Genomic DNA, 21,691 nt, shown 5'->3' with positions numbered 1-21,691 from the left:
CACCATCGTCATGTAGACATACCTTGATGAGACCAGGCTTTTAGGGCTGAATGTATTGCTAACTGATTATAAACTCAGTTGAAAGTTGTCAGACAGGGCTAAAGGGATCAATGGAGCTAAAGGGAGAAAACACCTGCTGGGTTTCAGGAGATCATCAATTTTGTATTCTGGAAGGAAGAAAGGATGGCCTTTGTGGCTAAAATGTTAGGCTGGGACGCAATTGATCCAGCTTCCATTTCCAGCTCCGTCATAGAGTCCGTGTGAGTGTGGTCTTAGGTGTGTCACTTTGGCCAAGATTTTCAAAATCGCCTTGTGATTTTGGTTGCCTAACCTGACACCTTAAAGGGTGAGTGCTCAGCACTTTTGAAAGTCAGGGCCCTTTTAAGATGTCTGAAATCATGAGACACTTTTGAAAACTGCAGATATTGACTTGATGTAATTGTCCGTGTCTCTCTTTCTGTTGCTAGATGTTACCTTTAAATGCCAGACTGAGACTCAACAGATAAAAGAGCTGTTGAAGATGTGCAAAGATATCTTTCAGCTGGTACGTGTAAGGGGTTTATTTGGGCTTTGAGGGTTTTCACAAAGAGTACACAGAAAACTTTGAGCCTGAGGATTCTCTGCTTATCCAAGGTTTACCACTGACTTCAGTGGGAGCAGAATCAGTCCAACACAAAGTGCTTTTGAAAATTCAACCTTCAATACTATGTGAAATATCAGCACGTCTGTGGGCTTCAGCACACTTAGCCTTAACATGTCTTAATCTGTGGGCATTGTAGTGGGACAGCCAGCCAACCATAGGTCAAAGCAAGATCACGATGAGGAACCATTTACCTTAATTTTGGGTGGCCTTTCCATGCTTGTAGAAATAACCCATTTCCTCTGATGGTTCTGCAGGGCAGCACCAGTGAATTTTGCTCCTTCATGAATTCAACCTTAGTGAATTTGGAGACCATGTGTGCAGAGGACAGAGCAGCATCACTGGAGGTTAGAGGTTCTGCCCCTACGTGGGTGGGCGCTCCATGGCTAAATGCCCTGCGCATTGGTATAGCCCTCTCACTTTGGGGGAAATTGTAGCTGCTCTTCAGAAAAGGGGTGTGTGTGCGCATGTGCATGAAGTGGCAGGGGATCTGGGTTCTGTCCCCACTGGTCCTAGGAAGATCCAAATTGCTTCTGGGGGCAACACAGAGAGAACGGAGATGTCTGCTGATTGGTTGTAATGTTCTCTGGCACCTACACTGAAGGGACCAGGGGTGAGGAGCGAATGACACACGGTGTTAGACATACCCTGGCTTCAGGTTACTGTGAAGTCCTGAGCAAGCCTCAGTAGCCTCACTCGCTCAGTAAAGGGCTCCCTCTTTGAGAAAGCTGCAGTCCCTCTGAGTGGGAAGGTCACTATGAACCCGTATGTCCCTAAGAGGGTCATTGTTCCCCTGGGAGTCTGAAGAATGTGGCTCATGAACCACTGAAATCCTCCGTCCTTCTCAGGGTGTTTCCTTTCCCTAACCCAGGAAGTTGCTCTCCCCTTTGGTTCCTTGCTGAATAGCTCCATCTTCAGTACTGGTGGGAGCAAGAGCAAGTGGGAGGTGGCCTCCGCCGTGACCTTCCTCCTGCAGAGTGTGGAATTGGCTGCACTAACGGTTGCTTTGCGGTCTCCGGAGACTAAGACCCAGAACGTGACAACAGAGTTTATGGGTGAGGAGGATGAGAGGCTCCCACATCACCTCATGGCAGCTGTGAGATGGGGGTTATACTCTTTTCAGACCAGAACACCACTGCAGCCTCACTGCCCCTCCCTCAGGGTTTAAAACCCAGCCCTGGGCAGCAGGTGAATGAGCCACTGAGAGACGTTAACCATTGAGAGAAACTAGCCCCAGGCCCCTCCCTCTCTGCCCAAGGCCCATCCCCTCCTCTTCCATCCCCCATCTTCCACTAGAGCCCAGAGAAACCTGCCTCGCACCCCGCACTACCCCAGACCTGGAGCGTCCCCAACTCTAGCGCCGGGCAGATGGGCAGACAGCGTGACGTGGCATGGCCCCAGCCCCAGCGCCCCCAGCCCTGGGCCTTGTGAGCACCTGCCTGCCCCAGCCTGCCTGCCCCAGCCTCTCAGCCATGGAAGAGTCGGAAGGGAACTGGAAGCAGGCAGGAGGGAGCCTGGGGGCAAAGCATGGGCGGGGCCATGCCAGGCTGTTTAGGGAGGCACAGCCTTCCCTGGCTTATGCTACCCACCACCCATAAACCCAGCCCTGGGGCTTTCAGCAATGGCAGCTGCCTGAGAGGGGTTTAAAAGCAATGCCAATCTCCTGTCGCCACAGGCAGCTGCCATTAATTCCTCCTTTCACTCCCTACCCCAGCAATACCCCTTCTTGCTGCTTCCCCTGCTAAAGCGCAGAGGTGAGGCAGCAGGGAGAAGTTGCCTTCTGCCTCTTGGCACAGTGGCATCTTCATGGGGGCGCAGGCATGATGGATCACAGAAGGTCAGCCAGAGGGGCTCAGGGAAACACAGAGAGATGCAGATGAGGAGGAAGGGGGAGGGGTGGTGGGATTCTGAGATAGTGGAGCTCCAAACCTGCCTTACTTTTGCAGCAAGAGGCGTTGCCATTTCACTCCACAGCTATTGAGACTCTCCTCGTCCAAGCTGCAAGTCGCTGTGATGAGGTCTTCAGGCTGAGAGGTCAGGAGGAGACAATGGACATTCACTGCAATGCCGTCACCAGAGCAGCCACAGAAGGTACCATCCTGGTGCTTCCCAGGCACTCACCCCTTTAGACACCAAACCCCGGCCCTAGTTCTCCCCTTCCTCTCGCCCCACGCTGGCTTGCTTGCCTTTGTTATCCTGACACTAGTGTGGACCTTGTTGGCTGAGCCAGTGTTTCTCAGGCCGTTGAGCTGTGCAGAGCCCTTCATTCCTGGCTGTCCCTCAGCATGAAAACCAACCCATGTGGGGCAGAGAGGAGAGAGAAGCTTTGATGGGCATATGAATTGGTCCAGAGAATGGAAAGATCAGAGATCCGTTGGCCCAACACATGATGTCCTGAGGATGAGCCCAGCTGGGCCCCAGGTTGACGTGTGTGACTTCCTGGAATGGAACCAGGACTGGTTCTTAATTCTTTAGCCCCAGGGAAAGCTCCTCACTAACCAAACCCCTCTGCCTCTCCTAACCAAGAAAAACTATGGCTTCACCTCAGTGCCTTTCACCTAGGGCTGTGTACCGAGCTGGATAATGTGCAGTATGGGGATACAATTTCTAAAGAGCACTAACTAACCGTGCATTAATTGGTCCATATAGACCCTATTAGTGTGCACTAAAGGTTCCCTAGTGTGCTTTAATGTACATTCGTGCACTTTAGGAATCACACTCCCATAGTGCACGCCAGATGTTTCCAACACAGAAGTGCTTCTGTGGAAGAAGAGGGAGGAGGCAACATATTTGAGTGGTTAAAGCTCAAAATGCTAGCCAGGACTTCTGGGTTCTTTTCCCAGCTCTGCCCCAGACTCGCTGTGACCTTTGGCACCTGGCTTGCACTTTCTTTGTCTCAGTGTCCCTGTCTCTATGATGAGGCATCATTTCATGTTTTCAGATCCTTGGGCTGTTGCTTTTATTTCTTACTCCACCCTGGACTGCATCATTAACACGACATTACTTGATGAGGGAAATCTAATGGCTGATGAGAAATTGAGGAATTTTCACCTGAATTCCAGGGTGGTGAGTGGGGCTATCGGAGATGGGAGGCCCATGAACCTCTCCAAACCTGTGAATTTCACCCTGCGCCATAGACAGGTGAGTGTAGATCCTTTTACTTTGCTGTGTGCCCGGGACTCCAGCTGGTCACTTGAAAGGTGCGTGTCCTGCAGCGCATTTGAGTTCTGCTGCCTTTCTGGACTGAGAAACAGTTATCTGAGAAAGAGAGGGAGGTTCTTCAGTCCTGACGCTGGGGAGGACATTACATAGCTTTCACTCCAGGCCTGACTGGGTTACGATTAATCATGTAAAATGCTCAGGAATAACAATTGTGCCTGGCTCACCCCTTAGAGCAGGAATAAATGGAAGGCAATTCCCTATAGCAGTGGTCCCCAAAGTTTTGAGGGTCGCACCCCCCCGACCCCATTCACAGCCCTCCCCCTGAGCCAGGGCCGGGAGCGGGGCCATGGCTCGGGGGCAGGAGCAAGGGACACAGACGGGGGTAAGGGGGCCAAGGCTGGGACTGCAGCTGGTGGTGGGTCTGGGTCTGGAAGCAGGGCCAGAGCCGTGGCCGGGAGCTGAGGCTGGGAGCAGGAATGGAGCAGGAGCCAGGCTGCGGTGGGGGCCAGCAGCTGAGTCCATGGCGAGGTGCGGCTCCACTCCCAGCCCCGCCCCTTCCCCCAGCCTGGGCCGGGAATGGAGCTGCAAGAGGCTGGGGCTCGGAGAGGAGCCATGCTGAAGCTGGGGACGGTGCCAGACCTGGGGCTGGAAGTCAGGGATGCGACTACTGGTGGGACCAGAGCAGAGCTCAGGGTGGGGAGGGGCTGGGTGGTGCTCCCTCTCTGCCCCCCATGGGGGCTGACCCAGGACCTGTCATGTCCCTCCAAAGGGGGGCGCACCCCACAGTTTGGGGACCTCTGCCCTATAGACAGGGAAACGGCATGAGATGGTGCCGTCTTTGACAAAGTAATGAACTTGCTAGAGTGCATGTGGGTATATGTGGGCGGGTGTGTGAATGCCTTTTAACGGCTCAAATCAAAACTTCACAATTGTGTGTCATAGACCCCACAGTGCCCAGAGTTAAGGGAATTACCACTTTAGCTCTGGGGTCAGGGACTTGTGCTATTGGAGCGGGAGGATCTCGCTTGTATTTCCACTGCCAATGGGAAGTCCCAAATGGCTTTTACGTGCAGCACAATGAGAGTCATGAAGCCGTTGGTGACTTCAGGTTTATTATTGTCTATTAGAAACGTGTGAGAAAAGAAACAGTATTCTCCCCATGACCCAGTGAGGATGATGATGGGGTGTTTTGGTTTCCAGGCAAAGAAAGAGGAGGAAGAGGCTCTCTGCGTTCACTGGAAATTCATCCCTGGGAAAGGCACCTGGGCTGAGGATGGCTGCAAAAATCTCCAGACGAACAGCACTCACACCATCTGCAGCTGTGACCATCTCTCCAGCTTCGCACTCCTGATGGGTCCCACCAGAGTGGAGGTATCTCAGTGTCAGACTCAGATCAAAGGGCTGAACTCTGAGCTCCTACTTGGATAAAATCAGTGGGAATTTTGTCTGAATGACCGCTGAGTAGGAACCTCAGGGTATAATCTGTGGCTATACAGGATGGGTGGGGTTTTGATCTGAGGTGCCTAGAGTAGCCCACACTGAAAATGCCAAGGTCACGGCAGGCTGCAAAAAGGAGAGCAGATTTCCCCAAAACTGCTGGTTAACACTGTAGTTAGAATCACCAACCAGTCACAATCTGTGCTCCAGATCCCCAACACTGGTTATTGAGAAGCTGAAAAAAAGAAATCACACAGCCCCCTTTATTGCATTCCAGTCTCTGGCTCCCAATCAGCAGATAGGGCCTGTAAAATGAGAAGTTACTTAAAAGCTCTATTCAGTTAACAAAATGTTCTTCTGATCTCCCATGGGGCAGCCACATTGCCAGGTCAATATTAGTTTGGCTCTTACCCAAAATACCATGCTGCCAGTCAATCCTTTAGTATCTAAAACTAAAGGTTTTTGTTATAAATAAAAAGAAAAGAAAGAGAAGAGAGTTGTTAAATGATCAAAGCAATCCGATACATATGACTTCAAGGTCCATATATCAGGTTCTTAGCAGCGTTGGTGAGTTTGCTGGCTTGTAAAGTCCCTCTGGAACACATCCAAAGCTTAGATGGGTCTGTCTGACCTTTGTTCAAAGCTTCAGTTTGTCGAGAAGTTACTCCAGAGGTGAGAAGCAGGATTGAAGACAAAATAGTGGTGATGCAGCTGCCTTTTTCTATCCTTTTCCATGTGGCTTGTACTTCCTCTGTCCCAAAGAGAAGATCACAGCACATGGGCATGGAAAGGTACTTGGAGTCTCCTGTTCATAGGCATGTTCCTACATGTCCTACTGACTCTTGGGCATAGCCCCTGGCTTCTCTCAATGCGTTCATTCTAGAGCTCAGCGATTCTCAAACTTGAGGAACCTGAGGACCCCCATTTTGATTTAAAATTTTTCGCAGACCCCCAACCCCCTGCTCAGCTCAAGGCCCCACCCCCATTCCATCTATTCCCCTAAGGCCCCACCCACATCTTCCCGCCCCTGGTCCACCCCTGCTCCTCCTCTTCCCTGTGTCTTTCTGCCCCCTCCCCCGAGCGCCCCCCATGCCCACTCCTTCCCCTCCCTCCCAGTGCCTCCTGCATGCTGCTGAACAGCTGTTCTCCGGCATGCAGAAGGCACTGGGAGGGAGGTAGAGGACTTGGTCAGCAGGGTCTTCGGACCCTCTGGAGTTTCCTCGCCATAAAAATGATACCAACAGGATCTTGTAAGAGGGACAAGGCAAATTGCCACGTTTATTGTAAATACAACAAAATATTCCTATATGCAATTTCTATATAGATCCAAAAAGAAAAGGAGTACTTGTGGCACCTTAGAGACTAACCAATTTATTTGAGCATGAGCTTTCACGAAAGCTCATGCTCAAATAAATTAGTTATTCCCTAAGGTGCCACAAGTACTCCTTTTCTTTTTGCGAATACAGACTAGCACGGCTGTTACTCTGAAACCTATATAGATCCAGTCACACACACAGACATTCACACACAGGTTCTACATAAAGGTTGTTATAGTTACCAGCCTAGATGTTGCTCTTGCCAAGTCACTGGCCAGGTGGCCTGGACACGAGAGTGGAGCCGAGTCATTGTCAGATGCGCATCCGATGCTCCTGGAGGGTGGTCGTAGAACCAGACTCAAAGAACACAGTCCCTGGACCCAATTTTTATAGGTCTCTGGTTCAATACAAGTCTATGGAAGATGCTTCATCATGCTGAATTTACAATTGAGATGACCATCAATCAGCTCAATCAGCAGGTGGTACATCCATGACGGCTCCATGATGGCTAGGTGTTATCTTCTTGCTCTTCCTTGATGCGTTTTGGGTGGATTCCGGTTCGCCCTCCAGGGGTCACCCGGTTATCTCCACTTTGCATATTCTTCGGCCCACGGATATCAAGGTTGAAATTCTTAGGATTAGGCTGGCACCATTTATTAACCAATTATTTCCCTGCTTCAGGCTCTCAATTCCATGCACTCATCATTCATTCTTTTACTTAACAACACAATCTATGACTCTTGATTCATTTAACAAGTTTTATCCCACTATCTATTTTTCCCTCTTTGGATACCAAGATTTACATAGGCATGACAAGGAGTCCCTGCGGGGGAAGAGCATCAGGGTGTTGTTTTAAAGAACAGCGTTTGTTTCCTCAAAGTTCTTATCACTTTCCAGCACAGACTCTTTGTCCTGTATCAGCCTGAAATAATTAGCGCTTTGGCCTTGCATTTGTTACAGAGTGAAATTCAACGGCACGGAACTGATGTTTATACCTTTTTACAATACCTATATACTCTTTTGTCTATCTTTATTTCTACTACTACATAATTATAATTCTATCCTACTTATATAGCTTTGAGGGCGACCCAACAGATATAGCTGATTACCCTTGATGGGCCATCAAACAAACTGGATAGTGCTGATGCCAATCTGTCTGGGGGTGTCACCCAGAAACACAGCACAGACATATCACACATTTATAACTCACGATGCAAAGATGATACATACATATAAACAAGATGTTCATACTTACAAATCGTAACTTTTCGACTAATACCTTACATGGTAAGGTAAGATTCACTGAAATTTTGTAATATTGTTACACATATAAATGGTCACCCATATTCCATAGAATCATAGAACTGGAAGGGACCTCAAGAAGTTATTTAGTCCATTCCCCTGCACTCAAGGCAGGACTAAGTATTTTCTAGACCATCCCTGACAGCTGTTAGTCCAACCTGCTCTTAAAAATAATGATGGAGATTCCACAACCTCCCTAAGCACTTTATTCCAGTGCTTAACCACCCTGACAGTTAGGAAGTTTTTCCTAATGTCCAACCTAAACCGCCCTTGCTGCAATTTAAGCCCATTGCTTCTTGTCCTATCCTCAGAGGTTAAGAACAATTTTTCTCTCTCCTCCTAGTAACAAACTTTTATGTATTTGAAAACTGTTATTATGTCCCCTCTCAGTCTTCTCTTCTCCAGACTGGACAAACCCATTGTTTTCACTCTTCATGCATAGGTCACGTTTTCTAGACCTTTAATCATTTTTGTGGCTGTTCTCTGGACTTTCTCCGATTTATCCACATCTTTCCTGAAAGGTGGCGCCCAGAACTGGACACAATTTTCCAGTTGAGGCCTAATCAGCGCGGAATAGAGCGGAACAATTACTTCTCATGTCTTGCTTACAATACTCCTGCTAATGCATCCCAGAATGATGTTTGCTTTTTTTGCAACAGCGTTACACTGTTCACTCATATTTATTCTGTGATCCACTCAGGGCCGTCCTTAGGCATACGTAGCTGCATATGTGGCTGTGTAGGGCACCTGAAAATTTGGGGCACTGCTGGGGCTTAGTGTCCACCCTTCTGCCTCTTCCTATCCCTGTTCTGACTCTTCCTGCAGGCTCACACAGCTAGCTGCTGCAGCCTGGTGACTCTACTCTGGAGGGGATCCAGTAACTTAAAAGTGAAAGCCTCCAGTCTGCCAGACCTATTAGCACAACACTGAAACTGTTAAAGAGCCATTCAAGTGGTAATGAAGCCATTTAACAGGCATTTGCCAACCCCTAGGTATATACTGTCAGTTTCTGAATTTACTGACAAAAACAGTTGTGCATTACTGTAATATTTACTCAGAACATATTAGTCTACAGGACCTTAGTTTAAAATGTGCTTTAAAAGTATTTCATTACAAGATTGCTGAAGATCATAAAATCACATCTCTAAAGAATCCTTGCATAGATTTTAAGATCCACAATCGGAGTATTCATCTTTAGCTTTAAATGCTTGGATCATCAGACATCTAGTTTTTTAAATAAATCCTTCAAACAACCACTCTTATCTAAAATACACATTTTAATTTGAATTACTATAGTACAAAAAACTTACTTCCAAAGTCTTCCTGTCTATCCCTTTCTCCCCCACCCCTCATTGAAGAGAGGCTAGCTCTTAAAGGGACAACACCCCCTTCCTTCCAAATAGCTGGACAAACGAGTTTCCCTTTCTTTACTTCTGACTATTTGATGAACTAGTTTTAAGAGAACCATCCAGCGAAATCAGTACCTTAGTAAGATATAAAATCCTTTGTTATGCCTAAAATCTTTGGAAACATATTTTTTAAAGTTGGTGAAATTTTATAAATGTGTCTGTTGTTATGGAGATCACACAAAGTAAATTAGTTTTCCCTTTCTCTAAAAGCAATGAACATTGTTATGAACACACTAAACCTCTGTGACTGATTAATTTAAAATAATATCTTTGTTTCAGTGAGTTAAATATGTAGTCATCTGGAATGATTACTTTATGAAGGCTTAAGAGTACATTTAAAAAATAAAACGAGTGTAGAAATACTGATTAAGAAAATATAAAACAGAGAAGAGCTGCATCATGTATTCCATAATATTTAATGTTGTATTCGGCAGGACAGCTGACTTGCCCTTACTACAAAGTTTTTTCAAATAAATCTCTGACAAACTTCAGGGTATATCAAAATAGTTGAGACTGACATTTTTTATTCCTAAATTTAGTGCTTTTAATTAGGTACCTTCTGCATGTCCAGTCTTCACCTTCTGGCATGCAGTGGAAAACATGCTCCATTTTCTTTTGAACCCCCCCTCCCCATCTTCTGCAATTTCTTTCTAATGTCATTTGCTTCATTTGGATTCAGGGATTTGGCTGGAAGGGGATGAGCAGGGAGTGGAAGGGAAGAGAGGAGGGAGACAGTGGGGAGGGTCGGGGCCTGGACAGAGTGGGGGCGGGGCCTGGGGTGGAGCAGGGGTGAAGTATGGGCGGAGCCACAGGCAGAAGAGGTGGGCTGGGGAGCTACCTTGGGAAAGTACCAGATTAAATCTGGGAAAGTACCAGATTTAAGATGGATTCCAGTATCATGTGACATGGTCACATGTCCTGTGAGACCCCCTAGTCTCCATTCCTCCAGGGCTGGCCTGCAGGTACCGGAAGGTTTGCAAGTAAACAGAGCCATTTACAGGTGATTGCTTCTGAAGCACCCTTAATGGCTTCCACTTAACATGTGTACATCAGTGATACAAGTTTATATCTTATTCTCCTAACTCCAAACATAGAAATAATACATGCAAACAAATGGGATGAACACACTCAGTAGATCCTAAGCTTTGTAATGATACCTTACAAGAGACCTTTTGCGTAAAGCATATTTCAGAAACATCATAGTTACACTCATAAGCATATTTTCATAAAACATTATGGAGTGCAACGTCACGCGCACATTCTGCGTAGGGAGAGGGTATGGGGGTCTCTGTGGGGAACTGTGACTCTCCATCTCCGTGAGGCGGGCCAGGTGGCTCAGTATCCTTGCTGCCTCATCCTTCTCCCCCCACCCACAGCTTGACTGTGAACCACGGATAACTAATCTCTGGGAACGATTTTCCAACCAGTTATGCACCCACCTAAAAGTGTCTCCATCTAGGTTGTATTTGCCTAGTTTGTTTATGGGAAGTCTCAGAAGCCTTAGAGCTTGTCTACACTGGCAATTTATGGCACTGAAACTTTCTTGCTCAGGGGTGTGAAAAAACACCCCCTGGAACACAGCAAGTTTCAGCGCTATAAAGCGCCAGTGAAGCAGTGCACCAGGTAGCTACGCCTCTCGTGGAGGTGGGTTTTTTAAAGTGCTGGGAGAACTCTCTCCCAGCGCTCTGCTGCGACTACACAAGCCGCGGTAAAGCGCTGCGATGGCAGCACTTTAGCATTGCCAGTGTAGACGAGCCCTTGCTAAAGTCAAGAAATACCACATCTACCTTGTCACCACCATCCACAAGGCTTGTTACCCTGTCAAAGAAAGCTGTTAGGCTGGCTTGACATGATTTATTCTTGACAAATCCATGCTGACTGTTATTTATCACCTTTTTATCTTCTAGGTGTTTGTAAACTGATTGCTTAATTATTTGCTCCATTATCTTTCCGGATACGGAAGTTAAGCTGACCGGTCTGTAATTCCCCGGGGTGTCCTTACTTCCCTTTATTTCCCATGCAGCATCTTAGGGCTCACTGGTGAGTCTCCCTTTGCTGTGTTACAGGAGAGTTATCCACTGACCGTCGTCACCTACGTGGGACTGACCTTCTCCCTGCTGTGCCTCCTCCTCGCCATCCTCACCTTCCTCCTTTGCTGCTCCATCCGCAATGTCAGCACCTCCCTCCACCTGCAGCTCTGCCTCTGCCTCTTCCTGGCCGACCTGCTCTTCCTCACCACGGTGACCCGCACCCGCAGTCAGGTCTGTTACCCACTTTTATTCTTGGTTTAAAATTGAGCTGTGTCCAGATCCTCTGTCAGCATTTCTAACGCTCCCCTCACTCCAGCACCTTTTTATACCCTCAGCTGGATGGTAACATTTATTCCATGCTCTTTAGTCCTGAAGAAATAATTATTTACTCCCCTCCAAAAGAAATCTCTCTGGGTGAAACCAGTCCTTCCCTTTCCCTTGTGGGCTCCATCCTTCATCAGACAAAGGAACCTCGATTTCCAGAGTCACAGTCCCCTGCCTGTCCTCTCTGCCCCCACACTGATGGGCAGATGCAAGGCACCTATATCTTGAAGCAGATACAGAGAAGAGAACCGACACCATCCTGGTCTCTCCCTATTATGAGGACCGGAAACTTGTTTATGTCCCTGCTCCCTATCCTAGGATTCCTCACAGTATCCAACAATTTCCACGATTCATTTGGGAACTACAACCCCCAGAAACCATCTTTTCTGAGTGGAGATCAGGACCGGCCTGGTCTCTGAATGATTGAAAGGGCCAGCCAGCTTGCCCTTAGACAAGCCCTTGTAGACTGAAGAATGTATTTTCTCTGGGAGAGAGCCGTAACTGGAGACATGTGTTAATAAAAAGCCCTATATGATCCTCACAAAAGTCCCCCCACCTCCAAATTCAGTGTTTCCCTTCCCAGAAGCAGTGTCCCAGAGCTCTCTCTCGTCCTGTCCTCAGGTGGTGTGTGCTGTCATTGCTGGCTTCCTACACTACCTCTTCCTGGCCTGCTTCACCTGGATGTTCCTGGAGGGACTGCACCTCTTCCTCACCGTCCGGAACCTGAAGGTCGTGAATTACACCAGCGCCAGCCGGTTCAAGAAGAGATTTATGTACCCGTTCGGCTATGGATTCCCAGCCCTGGTGGTGGCTATTTCTGCAGCGGTGAATCCTGGAGGCTACGGAACTTCCAACCAGTAAGTGCAGTGCCCATCCCAAAGGGGAGCTGGGATCTGGCTTCCATGCAGGTGTTTGGCTCACCCCAGGTCTGACTTGAACCTAGATTTCCCTGCTCACCCTGCCTGGGAGCTGACTGTGACACTAGGCTGCCCTGAGTGCTGTAGTTGAGTTGCCCACCTGTCAGACATCTACACTCCTCGCCCCACTGATGATGTGGAAGAACAAGCCAGAAAGATCCCAGCTTGACTTCCAGCTCCCAGGCTGGGTTTGTGGCATTGGTGGGTAGGAAACAAATGCACCTTCTTACTGTGGGCAAATCCCTGAGGATCCCCTCTCTCAAGTGAGCGACTCCACTAAAACAGGGCATGGCAGGTTCTAGACACCCCAGGCTAGATCCTCAGCTGGTGTCAATCAGGGTAGCTTCACTTCCTTCAGTGCAGCTAGGCCAATGTACATCCGCTGCATGTCTGGCCCTCCCTCAATACTGCGCCCATCCACCAGGAAGGGTCATTTGAGGAGGTGGAAGAGGAAGTGGTGGCTGAAAGCTGAGGTGCTGAGGTAGATGGGGAGAGCTGTTAGCCTGCAGCCCGCAGGAGAGTCGGCCATGTCACAGGCTGGCTGAGATCTATCTTGCTTTTGAGAGCCAGCTGCCCTGTGACACCCTCTCTCTGCCCACGGTGCTGAAAAAGGGTCATAATCCCATTAAAGTCACCTTCTTCTTGCTCCCTGCCTGTAGCTGCTGGCTCAGCCTGGAGAGAGGATTTCATTGGAGCTTCCTGGGACCAGTCTGTGCCATAATCCTGGTGGGTACCTCACAGAACCACAGGGCCCCATTTTCCTCTCTCCTCTGCGACCCTGTGGAGTCCTGTGGAGCCAAGAGAGGAATATCTCCCAGAGAATTTAAGATGAAAGAGTCCAAGAAGATCCCATTTCATTCCTCCCTCTTTGGCCAGTGCAGGATTTCCCACTAACAGAATAGCCTACGTTCTATGGAGGCAGTCCGGGCGAATGGGTCGGGCACTGGGTTGTGAGTCAGGGGACCTGACTCTGCCACTGGCCTGCTGTGTTAACTTGGGAAGTAGCTTCCCCTCGCTGTACCTCTGTTTCTCCTCCCACCCTTTGTCTGTCTTGCTCATAGGCACCGAAAAAAATAGCGGATGCTCAGCACCCACTGGCAGCCAGCTCCCCACTGCCGGCGGCCGTGCCGATCAACTCCTCCCCCTCCATCCCAGCGCCTCCCGCAGTCAGCTGTTCTGTGGTGTGCAGGACGCGCGGTGGGGGAGGGGGTGGAACTGGGTGGGAAGAGGTGGGGTGGGGGTGGGAAGAGGCAGGTGTCACGGAGTCCCCGGGCGATGCTCTGGAACTGCTCCCTACGAAGCCAGTCAGGACTCTGGGGAAGTCTCCTTCCTGTGAGCAGCCTGTCTTCAGGACACACAGCCCACACAGCTTCCATCTTCCTGGGTGTGACCTCAGAGCATTCAGCATCCTCTGCCCCTCCGTGCACTTCCTACAGCGAGTCCACCCAGGCGGGGTCCTGGGGAAGCCAGAGGGTCCTGCACCCCAACTTCGCAGTCAGACGTGACTCTCAGCCAGCCAGTAAAACAGAGGTTGAAGGGAATCCTCTATAGACAGGACCTAGAAGCTTTGGGCCAAATCACACAGCTCTAAATCTGGAATCAGTGGAGTCACTCCAGATTCAGATAAGAGCAGAATGTGGCCCTCTGGCTGTATGATCACATGTGATGCATTGCAGCCCTGCCTTTGCCAACTGTTCCCTGCATGGCCTGGGACCAAGATTTGGTAGCGAATGGTATATGACCCACCTTGACGAGCAGTCACTGGTCTGCAGCAGTCTGATCCCATAGGATTGTTCTGTGCCTCAGGCAGAGAGACTGGCCTTGGCTAGCATGTTTTACAAGGAATATTTCACGCTGTTTCCACAGATAAATTTAACATTTTTTATTGTAACCCTCTGGATCCTGAGAGACAAACTCTCCTCCCTTAATGAAGATGTGTCCACTCTCAAAGACACCAGGTAGGACAGCACTATATCTACTAGAACAGGGATGGGCAAACTTTTTGGCTCGAGGGCCACATCTGGGTGGGGAAATTGCATGCAGGGCCATGAAAGTAGGGCTGGGACAGAGGTTGGGGTGCGGGAGGGAGTGTGGGGTGTGGGAGGGGATTCGGCGTGCAGGAAGGGGCTCAGGGCAAGGGGTTGGGGTGGAGGAGGGGTGTGGGGTGTACGATGGGGCTCAGGGCAGGGGGTTGGGGTGCAGGATGGAGTGCAGAGTGGGGGAAAGGGCTCAGGGCAGGGGTGCAGGGAGGGGTCCGGAGTGCGGGAGGGGGCTCAGGAAAGGGAGTTGAGATTTGGGTTATAGGAAGGGTTCGGGGTGCAGGCTCCGGCCCGGCGCCACTTACTAGGAGTGGCTCCGGGGTGGCAGCGGGGCTCAGGCAGGCTCCCTGCCTGCCTGCCCTGGCCCTGCACTGCTCCCAGAAGTGGCCGGCACCAAGTCCCTGCTGCCCCTGGAGGGGAGGGGGCAGAGGGCACCGTGCGCTGCCCTCGTCTGCGGGTACTTCCCCCAAAGCTCCCATTGGCCATGGTTCCTTGTTCCTGGCCAATGGGAGCTGCAGGGGGGCAGGGGTAGAGGAGCGGTGTCGGCAGGCGAGGGCAGCGTGCGGAGCCCTCTCCTCTCCCTTTCCCCCAGGGGCTGCAGGGCTGTGGTGCCGGCTGCTTCTGGGAGTGGTGCGGGGCCCACGGCACCACAGGGCTGACAATTCGCAGGCCGGATCGAAAGCCCTGATGAGCCAGATCTGGCTAGTGGGCCGTAGTTTGCCCACCCCTGTACTAGAAGGGTCCAGTGAGCCTCCTGTATGGGAATTCCTGTGGGATTCCCCAGAGAGTGCTGCTAGAATACAGCTGAGCAGATGCCACTGTAGGGTTTCCAGGTTATCTTGGTGACCTTCTGCTTGATGAGAGAGTAACAGTCTCACTGTCCAAGGAGCTGATAAACCCTAACTCACATCAGCAGTCCCTTACTCATGAGTTCTAAAGTTGTCCATGGGACCATCTGCCAAAATAAGGACAATTTGCATGAGTAAGAGTATGCTGGATCGGACCTTAAATTAGACACACCACAGCCAGGGTGGCAAAGGAAGGGTCAGGTTAGGAGAGAGGAGAGGTCTACGGCAGAAAAGGATCATCATGGGAATTACTTTTCTGCCATGTGTATCATCTTCGTCCCTGGATGGATTTTGAGATGACAGTTGCAGTCTGTTCCGAAGCCTGCTGAAGTCAGTGGAAGTATTGGTACAGAAGAGACTGCTAGATCAGTGAGGCTCTTGCAGTAAGTCCTGTGGCACATTCAGATTGTGGCATGCAAATTGTCTTTCAATTAGCTCATCATGAAATCTGTTTGTTAGGGAGGAACAAGATCAGGGCCGCCAGCTGGGAGTGCTGGGTGGAGACATGAGAGGGGAAAAAGATTTTGGAACCAGTTCAGAATGTTGAGGCTTCAGAAAGCCATGGTCTTACTGCCCGTGCGTAGTGCTGTGTAAGGAGAACTGCAAGTCTGTGCTGATAGTGAGAGCTGGGCCATGTGCTACTTAGGGAGGAAACTCATCTCTTTTTCCTGTGGCTGTGGATACTGTCGAGGTAAAGTGCCATCCATTGAGGAGGAAGGCAAGTGTGGCTTGCTGTTGCTCTGTAGCAACCCCTCTGTCTATCTATGGACCAAGATAGATGGGTTCCCGAGAGCCCAATATCCTGTTCCCTCTTGATTGTCACATTGCCAGGGCCTGATGTGAAGGGATTCAAAACAAAACCGTAATGAGAGGTTGAACCATTTGCTTTGGAAGAGCCACCTGTGGGAGGTTAAGGTGTGTGTGTGTGGGAGAGATGGTTGGGCACAATATTGTATTTTGGATTCATAGGCGTAAGTTGCCATTGTGTTCATCTTGACAGTACCCCTAAGTCACAGTAAAGCATGTGCCAGCTGTTTCGCCCCACACTGCCCGCAGTCCCCTGACTCAGTCACTCACCAGAGGATCGTTATAATGGGATCTCTCCGTCTGCCTTTATCCAGACTACTGACTTTTAAAGCTATCGCCCAACTATTCATTCTGGGCTGCACATGGAGTCTTGGTCTCTTCCAAGTTGGCTCAGCAAAAATGGTCATGGCGTATTTATTCAACATTGTCAACAGCCTGCAGGGAGCCTTCATCTTCCTGGTGCACTGTCTCCTCAATCGCCAGGTAACGCCCATGGCATGTCATCAGCCACCCAGTGACTTCACGGGACTAGCAGTGGCCTGTCTGAGGGTGTTAGTTACATGATGTAGTGACCATGTCCCTTATTCTGCAGGTGAGACAGGAGTACAGGAGATGGATTAAAGGCACAAGAAAACCCAGCCCCACAACTCAAACGTTTAGTCCGTCTGTGGCCACTGTCGCTACCAACACCAAGGTGGTAAGAGATCCTCTATTCTGTTCCAATATCAGCATCCAAAAGTCGCATCCATCTGGGTCTGTCAGAGCTGCTGAGATGCCTTGTCCCCTGAGTGACACATGCTTGTTTTAACCCATCTGAGAACGGCACTGGGAGTCTTAGTGAAATTCAATTGCATCCAAATCAAGGGGGAATCCCAGGTCTCCTAGAACCCAGCACAGAACTCCTCTTTTCTTGCGCACCTCCACATTCCCTTTCCTTTGCTTCTTTGCAAGCTCCATGCATCACTCACTGTGGAATGGGCTGGGATACAAATTCAGGTAATTATCCAATTGGGGAAGTTTGCAAACCAAAACCTGGGTGGAAATCTTCCCAGTGTAGATGAGCCAGGCCAACGAAGAGTTAGAACTGGATGGAATTTCCTCTGGCTCTTCTACTGGGAAAGGATCCAGAAGCTTTGTCTGGAGTGAAAAGTGGAGACTTATATCTGGGAAAATCTCCCTGCTCCAGTCCCAGCATGAGACGCCACAACCTTTGTCTGGAAGTACACATTTCTGGTTTATTTAGAGCAGCCTCTATTAAGCGCTACTTTATGGCTTACCTGTGCATGGGTTGGGGAAGGGAGCGGGCTTTGTCTACATTTGTTTAGTTATTTTCCTGCACGTGATGTCACTTCAGTGGAGGCTGGCTGAATTTTTGCAGACTCTGCACTATTCCTGAATGAGGACCCAGTCCTGATCCCATTGAAGTTGACTGGAGTTTTCCCATGGGATTGGCACTCAATGTATATTTGTTTTGCTGGCAGGTGAGTTGGGGAGAGCCCTCCACTTCATCTCCATGAAACAATCATCTCTCCAACCAACGATGTTTATCATACAGCCGGCTTTGCTGTGCCAGTGGGGCAGTTGCCGTTCTTCATCCCAACTACATACAAAACCTGGAAGGGGAAGCGGGATTGGACAAAATCCTCTCTCTAATCCAAATCCAAAACTCCTACTGAATTCAAAGGCCACCCTAGGGCTTTAGCTGCTTGTGTCTCCCAGATTTAAAGGGCCAGATCCCAGGTCAGAGAGCAGTTATTTCTTAGGGAAAGCACAACATGTGGGGGGGTTTGGGGGGTGGGAGGCGATTTGCAGAGGCCTCGCGTGCTGTGTGTGTGAGCTAGCTCTGCTGTTTCACTGTAATGCGTAAATAATAAAATAACCTGCTTATGGAGCTTGGTTGCTTCTTTGGTTTGAGGGTTTGCTGTCAGGTTCTGCCTGTCCTGGAAACCTAGGGCCCAGTTCTAAAGCCTCTTTATGCCAGTCTGGCTTAAAGGTGTAAAGGGGCTTTAAAGTGGGCAGCAATGGCCCTGTGATTAGCCCTCCTGGGCAGGAGTCCTTCCTGGCTGCTGTGGAACTGGCATAAAATCTCTCCATTAGCCCTGCTCCCAGCCCCTGGCATGGGGGTTGTGACTGGTGGGGTGGAGGTGCTGCTGAGGGCATGGCTGAGGCACACTGCTTCGTGGCTATTGTCTGCTTCCCAAGGCCCCGAAGGACCCTTGGAAATGCACGAGTTTACACCAGCTGAGGACCTGGCCTGTAACCGCGTTTCAGCTTCAGCGATGTCACTGCACCACTAAATGCTCTTGACGTTACCTGGCGATTGAGGAGACACTGCACCCAGGAAGATGAAGGCTCCCCGCAGGCTGTTGACAATGGGGACTGCTGGGCCGACTTGGAGGAGACCAAAGCTCCATGTGCAGCCCAGAAGGAAGAGCTGGGCAATAGCTTTAAAGGTCAGTAACCTGGATACAGGCAGATGGAGAGATCCCGTTACAATAACCCTATGGAGAGCAATTGGGTCAGGAGGATCTGGGCAGAGTGGCGTGGAGCTACCAGCCCCTGCTTCCTGTGTGGGACAGGGCTACTGTCAGTGAGAACACATTGGGAATTTGTTCCCATGGATCCTAGATATGCTGTTCCCCTCCTGCAATCCCTCACACCCTCCGCATGCCAAGGACCTTCCAAACCAAGGCATTTGACCCTCCAGGGTTGCTTTGTTGCCTTCTCAACTATGGTCTCTGAGAGTGGACGCATCTGCGCCGAGGGAGGAGAGTCTGTTTCTCAAGATCCACAGGGTCGGGGCAAAGAACGTCACATTTATCTGTGGAAACAGCTGAAAATATTTCTTGTGAAACGTTTCATCCGGGGCCAATGACTCGAGCTGAGGCAGAGAACGATCCCAGGGGACAGATCTGAACACTGCAGTACCAGGGACCATTGATCCCCTCTTCTGTAATATCCTCTGGCAGCTCTCGGTCCCTCCCCATGCACAGAGCTGATGGCACTGCCAGGGCTGAGATGGATCAATGGGATCACAGAGGCCAGATTCTGCTTAGAGTTAATTAATAAGTAAAAAGTGATTTTATTAAATATAAAAAGTAGGATTAAGTGATTCCAAGTAATGACAGAGAGAATAAAGTGAATTACCAAGCAAAATAAAACAAAACCACACAAGTATAAGCCTAATACAGTAGGAAACTTAATGCATGTAAATCTCACTCTCAGAGATGTTCCAGTAAGCTTCTTTGACAGACTAGACTCCTTCCTAGTCTGGGTCCAGCAATCACTCACACCCCTATAGTTACTGTCCTTTGTTCCAGTTTCTTTCAGGCATTTCTTTGGGGTGGAGAAGCTCTCTCTTGAGCCAGATGAAGACAAAATGGAGGGGTTTCCAATGGTCTTACATAGTCTCTCTTATGGGTGGAAACCCCTTGTGTTTTACTATGCAGAATCACAGCTACAAGATGGAGTTTTGGAGTCACATGGGCAAGTCACATGTCCATGCATGACTCAGTTCTTTACCGGCCAACACCATTGACTACATGTTAGTTTGAGCGTTCCCAGGAAACTCAGCTGTGGATTGGCGTCTTTCAATGTTCATCGTTAGTTAAGTACTCCTAATTACTTGAATAACCACTTCACACTATGTTGACCACATCTGTTTTATGTGCTTCCTACAGCAAACACTTTAAATACAAGCATAGAGCCAATGCTCATAACTTCATATATAAAAATGATACATGCATATGGATAGGAAGAATACATTCCGTAGAACATAACCTTTGCAAAGATATGTCACATGGCATATGTAGTGTCAAAGTTTGACTCAGACTCACAATTTATCAGACCACTCTGTTTTATTAGCAAAGCTGCTCTGCTAATACATTTAGAAGTGAGCCCCCCGAGTGGGGCTTGTGTCTCTTAATTTATACAGTTTTTTGGAGAACAAGTTACAGAGAAGTTACAGACAAAAGAAGAAAAAGATTTTAGTCACCACCCTTCGAGATCCCTGAGACCAGTCACGTATCTTCAATTACCTGCCACCCTTAACAATCTCCTTTAACAGCTTCCAGTTAACTTAACTAATTGCCCTTCACACCTTCCATTCTGATGCCTGCTTCTTAGATGTGCTGGCTCTATCTTAATTGCTTCTCCATTCAAAAGCTAGCTGTCCCTGCGTGTGCTCCCTCAGATACTTTGTAACATGTTTTGGCATGCCCTCTCATATACAATGTATCCAGCATGTCCCCTTATACAATGTTATACTTCCACAATCCCCCCTTTTGGTCAAGGCTACGCCCATGACCAATGACTTACTGGATTCCATGCATCAATCGTTCTTTTTCATTACTTTCACAAGGTGACATTTAACAACATTAGATTAGCACTCTGATGGATGGTGTGTCTTGTGCAGTTTTGGGTACAACAAGAAATCAATTGAAAACACACAAAGATTATTAGAATTCCAAATAGGATAGTCAGGATTCCTTGAAACAACCAGTTTCCCAGACTAGAGAAATTGAATAAGTTACTTATCCATTTCCACAAGGAACTTGGTTCTTCATGGGGAAGGTATGCAATTTGCTCCAGATGGCTAGCATGATTTATTACCTCATTAGTATTATCAGGTATGTATACACAGCATTCTGTTCCAATTAGAGCACAGGTCCCTCCTTTGGCTGCCAGTATTATATCTAATGCTCGATGGTTTTGGAGGGCCAGTTGTCGGACCGCTCCTGCTTCTTTGGCTAGAGCTTTTAAGCTCTCTCCTGTTTCATTGGCCATGATCTCAACCACTGCTTGTAACCTTAAAAGCCTTTTTGCATGGTGGATTACCCCCTCTACCAGGACTAAAGAAATGCCAACAGCTTCTTCCCAAGTTAGGGGGCTTATGTTATCCACATACCATTTAGCATCTGGCAAGTCCCTCCTTTTTCGCCTGAAATTACGGAGGCGATTTCGTGGGAGGGATTGAAGCACCCGGAATTGTGGGAAAAGCTGAGCAGGATAACAGATACCTGACCAATTTGCTGGTAACACAGTGTAAGCATTTTCCCCACAAACCCAATGATGTCCCATTAAAGCTGGGAAGTGTTGACTGCAACCCTTTGACATGTAAGAATTTACGAAGGAGGAATAGTATCCCCCAAAGGGCACAGGATGATTTTCACTGGGAGAAGAGGTAGCATTCACATGACATTTGTAGATGGTGCTGTTTTTCTCAGGGAGGCTGTAGGGGGAGCAAGAGATTGAATCTTTGGTTTGGTCCCAGGTTGAGAGGAAGTTTATCTTTCCATACCCGGTTCGCCATTCTCCAACCTTGTTTGAATAGTCCCATACACCATGGGACACAATGTATTGGAGACAGCTGCTCCTCCCTAGATTCAGCCCTGTCCCACTACACACCCAGCACCAGTGGCCCTTTCCTTTCACCACACTTGTAAGTTTAGGAACATATGT

General features: G+C 48.9%; 1 protein-coding gene across 1 annotated transcript; it reads left to right on the top strand.

Annotated features, from left to right (window-relative positions):
* Positions 1-1,022: 1,022 nt before the first annotated feature.
* Positions 1,023-18,007, top strand: LOC311510455 (adhesion G protein-coupled receptor E3-like; the record flags this gene model as incomplete). The annotated part of the gene is made up of 12 exons (XM_084610119.1): positions 1,023-1,045; positions 1,547-1,695; positions 2,615-2,731; positions 3,582-3,781; positions 5,003-5,173; positions 11,333-11,527; positions 12,242-12,477; positions 13,197-13,263; positions 14,404-14,495; positions 16,546-16,714; positions 16,824-16,928; positions 17,713-18,007. The coding sequence occupies 12 exons, from the start codon at positions 1,023-1,025 to the stop codon at positions 17,746-17,748; spliced, it is 1,560 nt and encodes a 519-aa protein (XP_084466245.1). The 3' UTR covers positions 17,749-18,007.
* Positions 18,008-21,691: the final 3,684 nt, after the last annotated feature.

The sequence above is a fragment of the Lepidochelys olivacea genome (assembly GCF_965140295.1).
Source record: "Lepidochelys olivacea isolate rLepOli2 genome assembly, chromosome: 20".
NCBI lineage: Eukaryota > Metazoa > Chordata > Testudines > Cheloniidae > Lepidochelys > Lepidochelys olivacea.
This window is presented reverse-complemented; position numbering and strand designations above follow the sequence as displayed.